Source organism: Neurospora tetrasperma (assembly GCF_000213175.1).
Source record: "Neurospora tetrasperma FGSC 2508 unplaced genomic scaffold NEUTE1scaffold_6, whole genome shotgun sequence".
Classification (NCBI taxonomy): domain Eukaryota; kingdom Fungi; phylum Ascomycota; class Sordariomycetes; order Sordariales; family Sordariaceae; genus Neurospora; species Neurospora tetrasperma.
In genome coordinates this window covers 2,441,618-2,459,790 of record NW_009799104.1, presented here as the reverse complement: position 1 = coordinate 2,459,790, position 18,173 = coordinate 2,441,618, and the positions used below count along the sequence as shown (strand labels likewise).

General features: G+C 51.6%; 3 protein-coding genes across 3 annotated transcripts; 2 read left to right on the top strand and 1 right to left on the bottom strand.

Moving 5' to 3' along the window:
* Positions 1-244: 244 nt before the first annotated feature.
* NEUTE1DRAFT_124821 (uncharacterized protein) lies at positions 245-3,582 on the top strand (the record flags this gene model as incomplete). Its single annotated transcript, XM_009856237.1, has 2 exons — positions 245-1,187; positions 1,239-3,582. The coding sequence occupies 2 exons, from the start codon at positions 245-247 to the stop codon at positions 3,404-3,406; spliced, it is 3,111 nt and encodes a 1,036-aa protein (XP_009854539.1).
* A 6,908-nt stretch (positions 3,583-10,490) lies between these two features.
* On the top strand, positions 10,491-12,448 carry NEUTE1DRAFT_88088 (uncharacterized protein; the record flags this gene model as incomplete). The annotated part of the gene is made up of 2 exons (XM_009856236.1): positions 10,491-11,117; positions 11,175-12,448. 2 exons carry the CDS (start codon positions 10,756-10,758, stop codon positions 11,902-11,904), a joined length of 1,092 nt encoding a protein of 363 aa, XP_009854538.1.
* A 1,841-nt stretch (positions 12,449-14,289) lies between these two features.
* NEUTE1DRAFT_88085 (uncharacterized protein) lies at positions 14,290-17,483 on the bottom strand (the record flags this gene model as incomplete). Its single annotated transcript, XM_009856235.1, has 4 exons — positions 14,290-14,391; positions 14,521-14,855; positions 15,002-16,361; positions 16,422-17,483. 4 exons carry the CDS (start codon positions 17,481-17,483, stop codon positions 14,290-14,292), a joined length of 2,859 nt encoding a protein of 952 aa, XP_009854537.1.
* Positions 17,484-18,173: the final 690 nt, after the last annotated feature.

The window sequence follows — 18,173 nt, the reverse complement described above, 5'->3', positions numbered from 1 at the left end:
TTCATATTTTCGAGTTCTATTCCAACATATCGAGACACCGACACGTGCATTACAGCTACGAAATCCGATACCCCGATATCATTACGTTACATTCCACCCGAATGAAACAGTTCCCAATTGGCGCTCATCCCAACAATCGCAATCGCCATCGCAATCGAAGCCTTCCTGGCTCTCCCTTGAAGCCCTCAGTGGGAGCCGTACTGCGGCTCGATCCTCCAGAATGGCTCCTCCGAAACCCCAACCCATGCCCGAGCATACTGTCGACCGTACGCCCGAATATGAAAAGTTTATCGAAGATCTGCGTGTCTTCCACGAGAAGCGCGGGACCAACTTCGACCCTGAACCCAAGATGGGCAACCTGACAGTCGACCTGCTCAAGCTCTTCAAGCACATTGTCGAACACGGCGGATACGATAAGGTCTCGGACGAGAAGCTCATGTGGCGGAAAATGTGCGAGGGTCTTGGTCTCATGAGGCACAATGCGCCTGCCGATGCTTATACTTTGAAACAAATATTCTACAAGAACTTGGCCGCCTACGAGATCAAGACGGTCCACAATAAGGAACCGCCTCCACCCGAGATTCTTGAGTTTACTACTGCCAAAGGAGGATCACTCCTAACTAGAACCCTTGAAAACTTTACCGCAAGGAGTTTGAAAGGTGATAAGGAAGATTCAGGCGACGACGGCACTCCGAGTAGGGAGCGGAGTACTGTTGACACTCCCAACTCAGCTCGCGCGTCCCGGGGTCTCAGAGAAGCGCCTGCCCCGAGGGTGATTTTCCATCCAGACACAAACTCGACGCGGCAAACACGACATGCCGGTTCTGCGCAACAACAATCCGCAGCCAATCCTTCCTCCAACTCCAATCCACAAAACAACCAACAACCCCCGTCGCATTCGCAATCTCACTCCAGTACCCCCATACCCTCTCACGGCCCGCCTCACGCCCATCAAAACCGAGGAAGCGCGTCAGTTATGTACAACCCAGGTCCAGACCACAGTCACCACTTGGTGCAGAGTTACCAACCTGCGCCGCTGCAGCCGATGCAGCTGCGCATCGTCGACACGCCCACGAGCAATCCCGAGTTATTCAACAAGAGGCGGCGCCTTTTAAGACAACCTGGCCCATCTGGCGCTCCCGGTGCTCTCAGTACTTCGGCACTGGTACGCGCTGCCCTTCCACCAGGTAAGTCTTGTCGCGACCGCTCCCTTGGCCTCATATGCTCACCAGACGTAGGTAGCCTCGATGGCCCGAATATTTATGAACGCTGTCTCCTAGCTCTCCGATCCGGTATCCGTGCTGAGCAGGCCTTTGGACTCAACCATCTTGTCAAGATTTCCTTTGAGCGTGGTGATAAGTACAAGTTTGCTCAATTTAGTGGACTGGCCGAAGGGTTGACCGAGTTTGCCCTGGGCGTAGGCAGCTTATTCTACAACATCGAATGGGTTATATCGAATGACCCTGATGTCGACGACGGCGACATCGGCGAGCTCGATGGTATTAACGGTACCTCGGATATCCTAGAACGCATTGCGGAGCTCAAGCGGAAAGATGTCCAAGACAACTTTCAGCCTTCAGAGTTTACCGACCACATGACACTTATTACCGAGGCCGTTCTTACCATTCGGAACATGGTGATGCTGCCGGATAACGCCTGGTTCATGGCGGATTACCCACCGATAAAGGATTTACTCTGCATTCTTCTTCACCTTCCGGACATGGATCTCACCGTGGAGCTCAAGCATTTTGCGCTGGACATTGCCGAACAAATGACACCCAACTTGGTGCTGGAATCCGACGATCCCTTGTATCAAACCCTGCTTGGCCAGCTCAAGTCTAACGACCGTGGCACAATTCTCACCGCTTTGCGAGCCATTGGTCGTATCTCAATGAACCACGCCACGGAAACCAACAAGCTTCATAATGTCCCGGTCTCTGTCTTACAGAACCTTATGGACTGGCTTCTACTCAACGACGACGAGCTGGTTGATGCCTGCCTTGACTTCCTGTACCAGTATACTGCCGTTGTCCCTAACTTGGATACCTTGATTAAGGGTACCAACGTGGAGCACCTAGTCACCCATCTCGTCCGGCTGTTGTCTCACGGGGCTAAGCGCCACCACAAGGATATTGTTGTAAGCGAGGCTCGGATTGTGTACGACGCGCCTTCCGAGCAGGTCGTGTCTATTCCTCCCGATCTTCTCGAGCGGCTGTTGGCTATGGAAGAACCGGAGCGCACACACCAGTGGGTGCGATGCACATTCGAGGAAGATCCTGATGCACAGGTGACACAGATCGCGATCTGGCAAGCCTATAACGCAGCATTCCTCGAGCCGCTAAAACGTACCGGACGAAGCATGATAAACGCAGCTGAATTCATCAGAAATATTAGCTCTGTGTACCATACCGCTGGTGCGCAAGTATTCCGTGAACAGGGACCTACTGGGGAGGTTCAGAGCCGCTTCATTATTAGGGGAATCAGACCTCGTGCTTTCCCCATTAGTCCCGAAAACCGTGGCTACCTGGGCTGTCAATGGACACAACAGCCCACCAGCGACGAGCAGCAGCAGCAACAGCAGCAGCAACAGGTTGTGTGCGGTGCCTGGCACCTAACCACTGAATCGATGTGGAACCACATCCTCACACACCACCTCGGCGAAGCCCCCGGCACCGATAACAAATTCTCCAACAAAGAAGGCACTTACTCCTGCCACTGGGACAGCTGTCGCAGGTACCCGGCCCCGACCAAGCTCAAGCTGATGCAGCTTATGATGCACATCAAGACCCACCTCAAGGCCGAAGAGGCTCGCCACAACGCCTTATACCCCACCCTGCAACCTCCCCCTACCCCTGTGGCTGGCGGCGCAACAGAGCCGTTCCCCGGTGGTGGTGCTGGTGGCATGACCACCCCCGGCGGCGGTCCTGTGCAGGTGGCGTCTTCGCCGAAGAGATCTAGGACGAGGGTGATCAAGCCAGCCGGCACTATTTCGCTGACGTTTGAGGAAACGGCCAGCGTGCGGGACGAGAGGAACCCAAACATGCCGCCGCAGGCGGCGGGGATCCCGCTTAGCGCGGTGCTGATTCTGAGGAATATCGCCAGGAACGTCGTTAAGACCGATGCTGAGGAGCGGTTGAGGAAGCAGAGTCGCAAGCGGTTGCGTACCGCTGGTGAGGATGATGGCGGTGATGATAGTGAGGGCAAGGAGGAGGAGGAGGGAGCGTCGGCGTTGGTATCGAAATCATCATCATCATTATACCCTGGACTGGTGGCGTTGTCGGATGCGGGGTGGAACGAAAGGCTGTTCCGGCCTGTGATGCCGAGGCTCTGGGAGGTATTTTGCGACAACAGGCTGTTGGCGCCATATATCACCAGCTTGTTTAAGCTGCTGGAGCCTGTTGAGTAGGCCTTGCTACGCCCCCGTGGACTTGGTCTGGCCGATACTTTCTTGTCGGTTGGTGCCAGATAGATCTCTGTTACTTTGTCCTTGATGGACAGTGAGACATTCAAAGACAGCAGCAGTGATGTGCATTGTTTTAGGTATTCATTCTACATGCCAGATTTCATGGCTATTTTGGTTGTTGGAATGCCTTGGTCATTAATTGGTGAATGAGACAAAAGACCATGATAGTGGCATCAGAGAAGAAAGCCTAGAAGGGGAGTTGAAAGTCCTGACTACCAGCTGCGCTGCGCTATGTGGTTCATTGCTCTCTTTGCATTCAGGGCTCCATTTTTTTTTAAGTCTCGGCGACCCAGCGGCGCCAATTCAAGAATTATCATGGATGAGAGGTTTTACGCTACCTACACGAATTAACGAGTGGTTGAAGGCGACCAGGACGACCAAGTAGATACCCATCCAAGACAAGATGTTCGGTTGACTAGTAATGATGTAGGTGAGATATGTCACGAAGATGCTATGCTGGGAAGATTTGATCAATGTTTTCAAGCTGTCATCATCTGCGCAAAAAAGCTCTCCAGAATGAGTTGACGACATGGATTGGCGCAAGGTGAGGGAGTGAGGTTGAAAATGGGTGTCGAGGTAGAGATCGATGCGCAATGTTGCTGGGCATCAAAAATACCTTGAGCTCAACCTATGAAAACAAAGACAAAGAAGAAGAAGGAGAGAAAAAAAAAAAAAAAAAAAAAAAAATAAAAAATAAAAAATTTAAATAATTTTTAAAAAAAAACCCCAGAGGCCCACAAACTTCACTAAAGCGGATACATGTACATCTCTGTGTGATATAACTTATTAGCATTGTACCTTAGTCCTACAACACTTGCGCTCGGTGGGTGAGAGAAGAATTGGATCAGTTGAATACGCAGAGATCAGTAGCGAATGAGAGTAGAGGAATAAGCAATTGAAGCATCGAATGAAAAAACTAAGTCCCTAAAGAGCTACTGTTTTTGACGACCTTTTTGTCGTGAAAGTAACAAGCTTAAATAGCGATGACAATGCCAACCAAGCGTTATTCACCGGTTCACCGCTCATCGTTTTCGTTGTACACTATGTTTGCGGCGGGCGGGCCCCTCAGCCCTACGGCAAGGTGCAACACCATCGTTCTAGGCTGTGTGCGCCAAAACCCACTTCACGATCTTCCTCTTTTTTTTAGGACCCACGTTTGCTGAGCGCTGGTAGGGCTGGGCATTCGGGTCGCGGATCTCGGGGCGGCGCGACTAGCCAAATGAAAGCAGCCATTTCGCCTCTTTTCAGGGTCCGGGGGCAGCAGCAAATCATCGTGAACTCCGTGCAAGGTCCGTGTGAGTGGAGGGGAGGAGCGGGAGGCGGGAGAAGTGGACAGGTTTCGCGTGACGCGATTGGGAAATGGCACCTAACCCACAAAGAAAAATCATCGTGAACCCCGAATCGGGCCGGAACTTACCTTTTGACGTGTTTGGACCCCCTCCCCTCCCCTGAATTCAGCCTGACCCGGAAAGGCGAAACGACACGACACAAGACGAGCCGAGCCATGCCAGTACTGCTGGCTGCCACCAAACGGCGCAATTTGTGATCGCCGCTCCCGCACCACATGCCCATCATGCAAGCGCGGGACCGACAGACAACCAGGATCGTGAACTATCCCATCCAATTTGTGCCAAGCATCGTGAAGCGAGGAAGGGCAACTTGTAAGGGGGTGGCCCGAGCGCGCCGTGAACGGTGGCAGGGCCGTTAGGATGGACTGGGCGGCTCCTCCCAGGCGTCCAACAAGTGGCGAGTACCGTTTGAAGCTATCGTGAAGTGTTGGGGGCGCATGGCATTGGCGGTAAAGAAGCACTGCGTACTATGTTTCACGATCTTTTTAATCATCCACCCCGGTTTCCCGACTGGTTGGACCCACGATGGAGTGCACGACATTCTCAAACGCTGTGGCGACGATGCGGCTGAAAACAAAAGGACGACATGCGATATCTTCCGATTCAGTGCAGCGGAAAAGCACAAATAATCTTCGAAGCGGAAGGTCAACAACGACAATTTGAATGGAGGAATCCAGCTATGCAACTCCGATGAAGAAAGTAACCACTTGGATGGAGCGAAGCCATTAACTGGTCGGGCGTCGACAATCAGGCAGCAATTCCGAACGAGTCAACGACAATGATATCGCTGTTACAATGTCAAGCTTGTCTAGGCTCATCTTTGTCTCGGAATGCCTTCATCAAGGTTACCGATGAAAACACCAACCGCCCTATGCGGCACTCCTCCGAGCATTCGGGCTTGTGCTTGCTCGAATTGCGGTAGGACATGTCATACCCAAGTGCGGAAGGATGCAAGTTGGTCGCACTGCGGAGTGGTCTCGACTTCCTTGGGTCTGCAAGTTGAAAGTTTGAACACGGATTCCATAGAGGTAGTGTACACTCGAAACTTCTGCCAACTCAAGTATCGAGGGAAGGCCATGCATGCGAAGCATCCGGTATCTGCCACTGACCGCAACGAATGCCAGCCGCGTCATTGGCCTTGAATGATGGAAGGAACCCGGTGTGGTACCTGGCATGATGATGGCTATGAATATTCCGATCGACAAGGCGGCGCATCTTTCTGCTGGAAACAGGAGAGTGCGGATTTGCTCCGGACGGCAAGAACGAGGATAGGGGCATACGTTCATCAACGAATCAGACCGTCATAAGATGCAACCGCCCGAGCTTGGCTCTTTGAGTTTCGACTAGATATGCTCCCTTCTGGATACATATTCGGCGTGCCCGGTGTGTACACATCGACGCAGTAGTCTTGGTCCCAGTGGCATGATACTGGTTTTGACTAGTGGTGCCGTCCAGCGGGAACTTTTTTGACTTCGCCTCAACGTCAATCGATGCCGTCGCTTGTGGCACATGACCAGCAAGTTCTTCTCCCGTTTTGCGTCCGAGACTGGTCCCGTTACCCACATACACTAGTATGCATGGCGTAGTGATATCCAGGGGTTTTCAAGATGATAGCCGAACACGGTCAAACATAGGTATACACCACACAAAAGTCCAGTATAAATCCTGACTTTTGCAAAATGCTCTCTCTTTTGCAGGTTCTCGGGCTGACGGAATTGGTTGCCGAAGCAGGGGTTTCTACTGTACTGTAGAGAGAGAGAGAGGTGTGTAGGTAAGGGTGGTATCCGGCTTTTGACTTTTGTGACGTCTACTTCGGTATTCCGGCATTGATCCGGCCGCTGCTGGTTGGCCACTTTTGACATCAGCAATAGCCCACAGGATCAGAGAAACTGACTATCATCAGGGTTGGGCGACGACATTCCGTAGCAGTCAAGACTCATGGCGCTGCCTGGCTTGCGTATTCCAGACTCGACAGCTGTGCCGCAATTGCGTAAGACGACGAGGTGGGAAAGTGCTTGATACTAGTGGAATAGAAACTGCTCGAAAAGCGGGGGCGGGCATGGATGACAGCTGAGTTGTCGATGGCTGGGACTGCTGGTGAAAAACCCGAGACGTAACTTAGTTGAAGGTTCTGTTTGGCGAATGACTGCAAATTTGGTGACCCAGCGAGGCGTCCTTTCGAAACGATCTAACGCCCAACTGCGGATTGCAATCGGGACCTGGCTTGCTTAATTGTGCGTGGAAGGTGTACATCTTGCGTTGCTGGCATGAACAACTTGCAACTCCATGGGAAGGCACTGTCATTACTGTAAGGTACGTGGCCGGGTTTATGCAAATCCCAACGATGGTTCATGATAGCGGTGAGCCCTAGTCTCCCTGCCGCGGCCAAAGGGTTATCGGACTAGGGATTTGTATTTCTGCCAAAAAAAAAAAAAGGAAGAAGAAAACAAGAGAAGAAAAGGCCCCTTCGGATATCTAATTCCATGTGATTTAGCTACCTGTATTGTTGCTTGTGGTAGCAAGGGAATGTGGGGTTTGGGCAGAGGAAGATATGAGCCTGATACCTACTATGCCAACAGTGGACGGATGTGATGTAAAACCTGAAGCCAGCACAGGCGCCATAACTCGGTGGATGGAATCCCGATGTCGAAAAGTGCACCCCCACTCTGACTAATGTTCCTATTTCTAACCCCCCCTTGTCCCCCACATCGGTACGTACCTAGGTACTTCAGCCAGAAGTACAGAGCAACCCTAACAGGGAACGTAGACTAGGTACGTAACCCCCCGAGCACCCTAAATTCTTCCGTTAGTTGCGCGCCTGCAAGCTCGACAGATTTGGAGCTAGAGAATTATGGGGGGCGGGATGGGGGCTCGCAGTCGTCGGGTTCCTAGACCCCGGCCGTAAAAGCAACCTCTAAAAGTGTACTGAACAGTCAAAACTTGGGCGGCCTTCCATCATTGTTTTTCATCATCAAATGAAGAAGCCGCGAGTGGTCGACCACTCGATGAGCTGTGGCTAACGACCTGTCATGTTGTTATCATATGGACAACGGCATCATAACAAAGCTATCTCGGACAATAAAGTCACCTACAAGGCATCAAGACCAAGTTACCCTGACCGGAAACCGGCATCAAAATTGGTCTAGTGTAGGAGTAGTGAAGAGCGGTAAAATCTCCCATTTCCACTTCTCAGGCGACTATATAAGTGCCACAGCGGAGTGGATGAGAATCAGGATCTCATGAGTGTTACCGTTTCGGGTTAGATCACTGGACCACCGTGGAGAAGTGAGGCCCTAGGGAACCTAACCTCACCTGCTCGCCCACACAGCTCCATCATTTCTTGTTTAGTGTTTTTGGGCGTGGACCCGTCGGTATTCGCGAACAATTAGCCTAATCAAATATCCATGTTTCCATTCATGAGGGCAGTCGTATCGGTTAGAGAAGGAAATGAACGAGTTGATGGGTTGAAGCGTACTTAGACATGCCCCTTGGATAGTGTACACTGTAGCAATCGGTCGAAACAGAGTTTGAAGATCCATATACATGGATTGGGGCTAAAAATGCTACAGGTCTAGGCTAGAAACGCCTCGCAACCCAGGCTTCGCCTTCTACTATCAGGTCAATTCGCAAAAAAAGAGTTGGGACTTCGGGTGCACGCCAAATTGGCTAACGGGCCAAAGTACCGAAAGTGAGACCGAGCTCACGTCACGTGCGGATAACCTATCAGGGACACCGAGAGAATTAAGGTTCTTCCTTGCCACTCGCAAAAACTGTACGCGACGCTTTTATGTCTGTATCAGGTGTGTACGGTACCACTACGCTGGGGGATTTCGCAAACCGACCCCGCCAAACCCTAGGTAGGCAAGGCCTGTAGGCAGGAGGCGCTTCTTCTAACCCAGATGAGTAAGGTACTACCTACTACGCAGTAGGTAATGTACGTGTTTAGTGTATACACTAGTTACACAATATGTACACTAGAGTGCCAGCCTTGCACGACGGTCAAGAGGGACCCGTTCAACCCCACAGTTTCGTACCCCTCCCCCACTCCCGTCTCGTTCCTCCGGCTCACTCCCGGTCATCGCTAAGGCCAAATGAACTCCAATTCTCCAAAAAAGCAAAAGATCCCAACGAGATGGGACACCCGCGGCACCACAATCAGCGCGCTATCGAGAAGGTCTTGGGTTTCCAGGCACGCTGCACAATCAGGCATTCTTCGGTAAAAACTGTGATGGTCTTGTGACCTGTTGCGTACGATCCTAATTTTCGGATCCCCCCGATCCTAGGAGGCTTCCACCAGCTTCCGTCGAGCTTTTGCCTGGGAGTTGTCTCACCGCTAGCCAGCAACCTGTCCTCCCGTCACGGTGTTTTGGTATCCCAGGCACTTCTTCAAGACTACTTGTACTCGATGCAAATAGAGAAGAAACGGCATAGAAGCTTATCGCCTACCGACCTGAGGTAGTTAGTCTGTAGACCAATTCAATTCCATCCGCTCCGGCACAAATTACATAGTAGGTATGTATATGTTATGTCTATGTAGCCGTCTGTGGGCTCCATTCGTCCAAACTCCCACCTTACCACCTACAAGTATTTGTTGTACGTCTTACTCTGCAAAATAGATAATGATAGTAGTGATAGTGATGCTTGGGCTAGATGCGGGGGAGAAGCCGACTGGGATATCCGCGGCTACCGACTACCGTTCCTTTACGTTTGAGCGGGTGTGAATACCTCAACTCCCATGTTGCTTCATTCCCGCGTCAAGCCCGTTGACCTAAAGGTATCAGAGTGAAAATTGTTCTTGTCACTCGACCAGCTTGTAACTGAAGTTTAGTGTACTTTACAGTGCAGTGTAGTGTACCAACAGAGTTAGAGGTTTCTACACTACACCCCTGGTTTGAAGAATGGCAATGTGGAATGAGGTGCAAAAACTGCAAAGGTGGAAGTGCTAGCTTAGCAGGTTCCTCTTCTTTGACGGTTTCTCCTTCTCAGTCGCGGCAAGTAAGAGGTACCTATCTCTAGTTATCATTTTCTATTCTCCATCTGATTTAGGTACGTATTTCCCTTGGAATCTGAGGAGGGTGGGTCGGTGCTGCGGCATGATTCAGTTCACCGTCGATCCCCGACCCTTTGATAGCCGTTCTCGCAACAACAAATATCATTCAGGTTCGAAACCCTTGGTTGCGTTGTACACAGCAAATTGGAGAAGGATCCAGACCGACGTTTAGCTTCGGAGGTTCGCAAAGGGTTCAAACTAGTGGAAGAGCCCAGCAGCAGTGCTGCCACATAGAACCACAGCATCTCCAAGTGTGACTGGGCGCACTGACGATCGACAGAGAATAGACAAGTGCAGCAACCCAAACGCACCAGCAAAAACTAGCACAAGAAGATCTCGACTCGCCTCCGCCCCTCCCCTCCCCTCCCCCTCCCCTCCCCTTCTCTCCCGCTTCTGGGATTGCTTGGCTTCCGTCCCCTGGCCCTTGTCAAACCCTTGCAGGCTTCCCCATCCGTTACCAATCCGTTACCCATATTTACGAGAATTACCCATCCATCCTTGGCCACCACCACCTGGCATACAGACCCGCCTGGACTTTGCCTCATCCCGTCTCCGGTTTTCCTAGTGTTTTGGGCTTCACGTATCCGTCACAACTCCTATCCATCCATCTCCGCCCTTCAGGCGACGTTTTTTTTCGTTTTAAAAGACTCCGAGCTCCCTCCTCTCTTGCTCTCTCCTCTTGCTTCTTGATCAAACAATTTTGTTGTCGCTATTGAGGAGCCCTGGTCCCTTCGTCAAACGACCCCTTCACCCACTGGTCATTCACTTTGATACCCAAACTTCCATCCCGTCTTCCGCTCCCGCAGCGTTGTCCTCCTGCTGTTGTTTGTTTGTTCGAGAACCCTGGAAACTTCGCCAGTTCACTTTCCGTCATCATTCCACAAACTATCAAAATGGCCGCCGCTACTCGCTCCGTCCGCATGGCCTCGCGCCTCACCTTCTCCCGCCCTTCGGCTCTTTTTGCCCAGAAGGCCTCGGTTGCCCAACGCGCCGCCTTTTCGGTTTCCACTCGCAACCTCAAGTCTGAGGTCGTCAAGGAGACGGAGGTTCCCGTCTCTATCTACTCTGGCGACGCAAAGGGAGCCGCCTCCTCCAACACTGGGGATCATTTCAGCATTCCCGTAAAGCCTCGCCAGCAGGTTGCGGAGAGCGAGCCCGATGACCACGTGCAGCCCTTGGAGGATAAGGTCTATCGTCAGATGCCTCGCACTCTTCAAAAGATGAGCGTCATGGGCAAGGTTATTATCATCACTGGGTGAGCTTCTTTGTCCTCCGGATCACCATTTTAGATCAACTGCTAACACATTATTAGTGGTGCCCGTGGTCTCGGTAACTACATGGCTCGCGCTTGCGCTGAGGCTGGTGCCAAGGCCATTGTTATTTTCGATGCCAACCAGGACCTCGGCGACGAGTCTGCTGCTGAGCTTCACCAGAAGACTGGCCTTCCCGTCTCATTCTTCAAGGTAGATGTTCGTGATGGCAGCGCCATCAACGCTGCCGTCCAGAACGTTGTTGACCTCTATGGCGCTCCCGACGTCCTGGTTAACTCAGCCGGTATCGCCGACTCGAACATTCCTGCCGAGAAGTACGATGCTGCCATGTTCCGTCGTCTCATTGACATCAACCTCAACGGCTCTTTCCTGATGTCCCAGGCCGTCGGCCGCGCCATGATGGCCGCTGGCAAGCCCGGCTCTATCATCCTTGTTGCCTCGATGTCCGGCACCATCGTCAACTACCCTCAGGAACAGTCGTGCTACAACGCCTCCAAGGCTGGTGTCATCCAGCTCGGCAAGTCTCTTGCTGCCGAGTGGGCCAAGTACAACATCCGTGTTAACTGCATTTCCCCCGGTTACATGGATACCGCCCTGAACAAGGTCCCTGCCCTTGACGCCCAGAAGAAGATCTGGAAGTCGCTAACTCCCCAGGAGCGTTTGGGTGCCGTTGACGACCTCAACGGCCTCTGCGTCTTCCTTGCGTCTGACGCTTCCAGCTTCATGACCGGCTCCAATGTCATCATTGACGGTGGCTACACCCTTTACTAAACTGGTCGCCTATGAGATATTTGGTTTGGGGGAATACCTTAGAGACGGACTGTTTTTTCGGCTTTGACACCCCAAGACTGATCGTGCATGGAACTTCGAGCTTCTGCACACATAAAGGAGTCGCGGACGGATTTCAGCTTTCACGGCAAAGGGACGACGCCTTTTTCTGATTTTGGTGGATCTTTCACCGTTGGCATGGCGGCTTTTCTTTTCATCTCTACTAGACGGACAACGGGGGTTTCTCGCTTTTGTTTCAGCGCAGCGGATTTGGCTTGCTGAGAATTTTCGAGACGAAAAGACACAGGAAAGACGGGATGGCGTTTGGGGACATGTATCAATGATTTACCTTTTTTTTTCCCTTTTTTTTTTCTACGGCGATGTCTCCTCGAGTTGCTCTGCTTTGCCTTTGACGCTCAAAGAAAGTCATAACAAAATAGGGGGTGAACGGGGAAAGGGCTTTTACATAATTGAATCGAGCATAGTCTCTTTCGATGAGAGTTAAACAATATAATTCTTGGCATCAACATTGATGATTGCTTATTCAACTTGTATATGTTACTGCTTGAAGCCGTCTCCATCCCACAACCGCGATACACGAGCCACGAGAATCAGAGCCGCTAAACACCGCCACCATTTGATGGCTGACTGCTTGAATACGCCAGACTACCAAGGACTTGATCCAAACTAACGAGCACAGGTGCAACTTTTCTTTTGAATCGTGCTCCTGTGGCTCTTTTCTTTGAGTTACTAATAGGTAGGTGCTCCTTTCATGCTCTCCATCGACATGACGTCACAAAGTGGATCTTGCCAGACGACGTGGTCCCTGGCCCCGACCCCCAAGAAGTCGCACGGAGAGCGGAAGGAGGAGGGGGCTAAGAGGCCAGGGGGCCGGGGGGACGGGGGCTTGACTATGCGTACACCACACGGGGCATGTGGTTACCCAAGAGACTACTACTGATCTCGAGTCAGTAATGGTGATTGTGAAGAGATGGATGGGGATTGAGTGGATGTGCTGTATACTCATACTGGCTAATGGGTTCACTGCCATTGAATGCTTTGTGTGATATTGTGTGATATCGTGACGGGATGGCAGTGGAAAATCGAAAAGAAAGCGGTGTACTGAGGCCTGGAGGGGTTTTCAACTTTAGAGAAGGATTGAACAGAGGGAGAGAAGGAAGGTTAGGGTGTGAGAACGAGCAGACTTGGGAAGTTCTATGATGTGGTTGGTGATGATGACTTTGACCGAGATCTGGAGTCCCGGTGTTGACTTGAATGGCAAATTTCTTTCTTTCTTTTTTTCCTTTCCGGCTTGTAGGATACAGCTTGCATCGATGAGCTTCTATTGGTGCTGGCATACCTTTGTCGGGATTCCTCAGAAGTCAAAAGTAACGCTCTTTAACCTGACACATCATGAATGTCGCATCAAGAGGAAACGGATATCAGGGTCAAGTGTCTCAATGTCCACTTCAAGTAATACTTCTGTATCCTCCAGCCTAGCCATCGTTCATGTCTCCCTCATCCCGTTCCAAGCGTGCACTTTGTCCCTGACGTCCTTTCCCTGCCAGTGTGAGAAACGCCAACAACGTCCTTACCTAATAAACACACTGTGAGCCCTTGAAGTGAAAATCTTGCCCCATCCCATCTTGGTGCAGCAGTTCAAATTCTTCTTCCATGTTGTATAATTGCCATAAATATCATCCATAACCAAGAAGAAAATGTCCCGCCTCTTGACAATTCCCAGTTTCCCAACCCGAATTCCATAATAACCCGTAAAGAAGACAAAGACTTCAATTACCTGTGTATATCGAAAGGCCGTTGCCGTTTCGAGGAAACCAGCAAACATAAAACATCCGTCGCCCTCCGGCTCGCTGTGCTATGCCTACTTCGCTGTGATTTTGGCTTGTTTGCTTGCATGCTTTGCATTTCGTATTCCGCTCGCTGTGCAACGGTTCGTTTTTTTTCTCCCCCTGTGTAGAGGTGTGTATACGTGTGTGCTCTGGGTTCGCTTCGCTCGTTCGGGCAAAATATCCCTCGTTCGTAATAAAAGAAGAAGAAAAAAATACTTAGAAGAATTTTAAGGATCGAAGTACATATGTTATGTGTCGGGTACCCACTGATCTCTCAAACCAAGAAAGAAATTCCAGCAGATGCAAAATCAAGACCTGCCCGGCCGCGTAAAGGTAGAGATCGGGTTGATAACCACACCTAATCCACAAATCTCTGCTGCAGAAGAGAATTGCTTTAGAACCCAGAAAGGGAAAAAAAAAAAAAAAAAAAAAAAAAAAAAGAAAGGCAAAGAACAAAAAGGGGGATGCGAAAACAATAACGCTCCAGGGGAATATCTCTCGTGCGTGCACAGCACAGAACGCCTAGAAGAATCATACACTACTGCCCTTTCCGGGCCTTTTCTTGGGCTCGAGCTTCCCTTGCTGCTCGGACTAGGGGCGCCAGTGTTGATAGGTCGACGCACTTGTTCATGAAATCGTGCTGTTACTGGAGTTAGCTCGGGTGCCCGGCGGAAATATCACCATCTCCTTGAGACTGGTAGCGTAATATAGCCGGCGAAGAGCCGCAAACAGAGGGCCATTCAAAGTGCAGGGGCGAACCAAGACTTACCCTTAGTAGATCATGAGCGCTGGCCCTCTTCTCCGGGTCCACCTTGAGGGCAAAGTAGAGGAAGTCGCGGAAAACCGGTGAGAGTGACTGCTCATCCTTGATGTGCGGCGTGCCGTTGGTCGCAATGAGCCAAAGCGCTCGAAGAGGCGACTCGGTCAGGTAGGGAGGCTCTCCTTCAATCATCTCGATGGCCATGATGCCCAATGACCAGATATCCACCTTGCGGCCGTACTCTTTACGTGTCACAACCTCGGGCGCCATCCAATAAGGCGTGCCAACCATTGTCGTACGCTTACTTTGAGCTTCGTTGATTGTTGCACAGAATCCAAAATCGGCTATGGTGGAAAAACAAGGGTTAAAATCGGGTCACAGCACCAGATGGGCGTTGAGGGTTTGAAGATGGAGGGAAAATGAACAGGAAAATGCTCAAAAGGTTTGAACTTTCCGAGACTGCCCAAAAAGCCCGAAGGGGAAAACTTACTGAGCTTGATATTGCCTTCCATGCTAAGGAGAATGTTGTCTGACTTGATATCTCTGTGTATGACACCCTTGGAGTGCAGATGTTGAAGGCCCCTGAGGGTTTCTCGGCAAACTGACGCGATCTGCCCTTCAGTCATGATGTTGAACGTGACAACATCCGTCAAGCTACCACCCTCCATGTATTCCATGACTACCCACAATTCCCCAGCACATAGGTAACTGTCAATAAAGTTGACAATATTGGGGTGTGAGCTCTCCTTCATAACCAAAATCTCATTGATGATGAGATCCTTCTTTGGCTGTTGCTCAAGGTTCATCTGCTTGATAGCCACCAGCCTGTTGCTTCCCCTTTCATGGCCAGTATACACACCACCAGAGGCACCCTGACCAATTTTGGTAAACCCACGATAAATCTCTCTCGGATCCCCGTCGGAGCATATCCTCTTTAGGGAAGCCACGACATCAATCGCGTTACTTTGCCGCGGTCTGTGACGGGGTCTCGCGCTAGCTTGGGGAGCCGCCCCTTGAGTCTGTGGCATACGAGGAGCCCCATTGATGTCTGGCTGCCGGGGGTGTTGGTGTTGTGAGGTGGGCGGAGTTGGTTGTTGTCTCTTGCTTGCAGCTCGGCTCAGTTGACCACTCATTGCTGCTTGGGCTTGGGCCATGGCCTGTTCTTGCTGGTGTTGCAACAATTGCTGCTGATAAGCCGCAGTCTGGTTCGCCGCGGCGATCGGATGCAGTGGGGACGCCTGCACGGGAGAGAACGGGGCAGCGCCGTTTGTTCGGGAATTCGATCTGGACCTGCTCCTGTGCTCCTCCTGGTACATATGCTGGACATTATCCTTGGGAGGGAGGTACGGCATCGGGGCCTCATCACCGGGCGGTGGCATGCCAATTCCTGAATCCTTGGCTGGCAATGAGGCTGGCGGCACCAGCGGTCGTGTGGATATTGCTGGTGGCTTCGGTGCCGGTCTGCTGGGGATCAAGTTGATATCCTTTGCTGGAAGAGGGCCAGGGCCCTTGGGAACCGGCGGCGGCGCACGAGGGTTCTCAAAGCTGCCTTCATGACCAACTTGGGGGAACCTAGGACTAGCGGGTGGACTAATCATTGGCGACATGGGACCATGAGCGTAGCCAACGCCTGTTTGCAGTACGAGCGGAGCGGTGCCGGTCACGGGCGGGCTGCGAAAATCTGTCGCTCGTGCATCGTGGAACTTCTCTAGCTGTTGATCTTCCTGTGGCTTCTCGGTTGTCTCCTTGTAAAATGTGAGGACATCGACCAGTATTTGTGGGTGTTCTCTTCTGTCCTTCTCGGTGATTCCACTCTCGCTTATCAAACGCTGCCACTCTTTTGGCAAACCCTATCAACGTGTTAGTCCATCCATAACATTCAAACTAGTTGACATCGCATGGCAACATACTGTGAACTGGCCAGTATTGCTATCATATCCGACATGTGTGACGTGAACGGGGTTCTCTGGCGCCGAAATCAATGGCTTTTTCGGAGACCCAACTAAGCTGTTCATGAAGCCGGAGAAGCCCGACTTCTTCCTTAGCATACCGGGCACCCTGGACTCTTTACCATCACCGGAGTGTCTCTTGTTACTCGAAGAGCTGCTCTCTGACTTGGACGGCTTTTCGCTTGGCGGAAGTTGTTCAGCCGACGAGAAACTCGCCGAATGGCGGAATGAAGATGCGCCCATGGTCTTGTTTGATATGGTGGATTTGGGCGACTTTGACGGTTTTGAAGATCTCGCAGCCTTGGAGTCCGTGTTTGAGCGCGATAGAGCAGGCGGGGGAGGAGGAGGAGCGACACGACGAGGAGAAATGTTGTTGGAGTGCGCAATCGTGGTCGTGGACGTGGGCGCGGGCGCGGCGGATAATTTTGTTGCCTCGATTCGACTGAGAATGGCGTTGCCGTCGAATGGAGCGCCAATCAGTTCATCCGTGGATAATTTGTTTTGATCGAAGGATCCAATGCAGGAGTCTAGTGGGTCGTACTGCTTGGATGTGTCCTTGTTCCTGGAGCTAGTAACGGTGGTGCTGGCGACAGCGCTGGGATAAGGCGGCGATTGAGATTGGGGTTGCGACGATGAGGCCGGCGAGAGGATAAAGCGGTTGGTTGGTATTGTCTGCGTCGGATTGTAAGGGCGATTTGCGGATTGAGAGCGAGTGGTGTGGGAGCGTGGCAGAGAGAGGTTGCTGGCTTTGGTGTGGACGGGCGCGTTTGAAGGGACGGAGACTGGGACGGATACGGTCCTGGCCAGAGAAGGGCTTTGGTTGCAGTTGGGGCCCTGGCGCAGGCTGGAGGCGCTCCGTTTGCTGTCTAGAGATTGGGCGTCAATACGGAGCGATTCGACATTGAAAGAGGAGCTAGTGCGGTGATTTGCGGATGGCGGGCGTTGCTTCTTTGTGAGTCTTTTGCGACTATGCGAAGTGGAGGAGGACGAGGTGGGCGAGAGGAGGGAGAGCTGGCCGTCCATGGTCACTGCGAGAGAAACCCAACCCTAGCGTCGGGGAGGGCACGAGGGCTACGAGATGGGGTAACTAAGAATAAGAAAAGACAAGGAAGATGTTCAACGTACGGTACTGGCGGACGGTTTGGCTGGGGGCCGGGTCAACCAAAAGTAGGCGAGACTTGGGAGAAGAGACGGGAATTGAGGGGGGGTGGCAGCAGTTATTGAGGCGGGCGGGATATAAGTTGGCAGGCCAGAATCGCAGACACAGAACGGACAAGAGCAAAAAGTCGACAATTGAAGGGGGACGGGATCCTGGAAGCTTGATGCCGGTCGAAAATTGCGCTTTGGTTTGTGGTGGGATTGTGTACAAGTTGAAGGTACAAGGTAGGAAAAAAAGACAGACCCCGGACCGGCGATGCTGGGTTTGGCGGGGACTGGGTACGTTGAAGAAGGGGTGATGCTTTCTGTTGTTACTGCTGTGTGGAAACTCGGACTAGGCTGGCGCTTTTCACTTTTCCGCTTGTTTTCTCTAGACTATCTGAATGACGATTTATTTTTGATGGATCTCGAAGCTTTTTAGTATGCTTATCAGAAGGTCAGGGTCCGGCTACCTTTTGAGAGTGGTGACCAGACGTTAGCTTGTGGACGGCACCCAATTGATGATTGAACAGGGCAAGGTCGGGCATAGTCCATACAGGATGGTGCTGGTGCTAC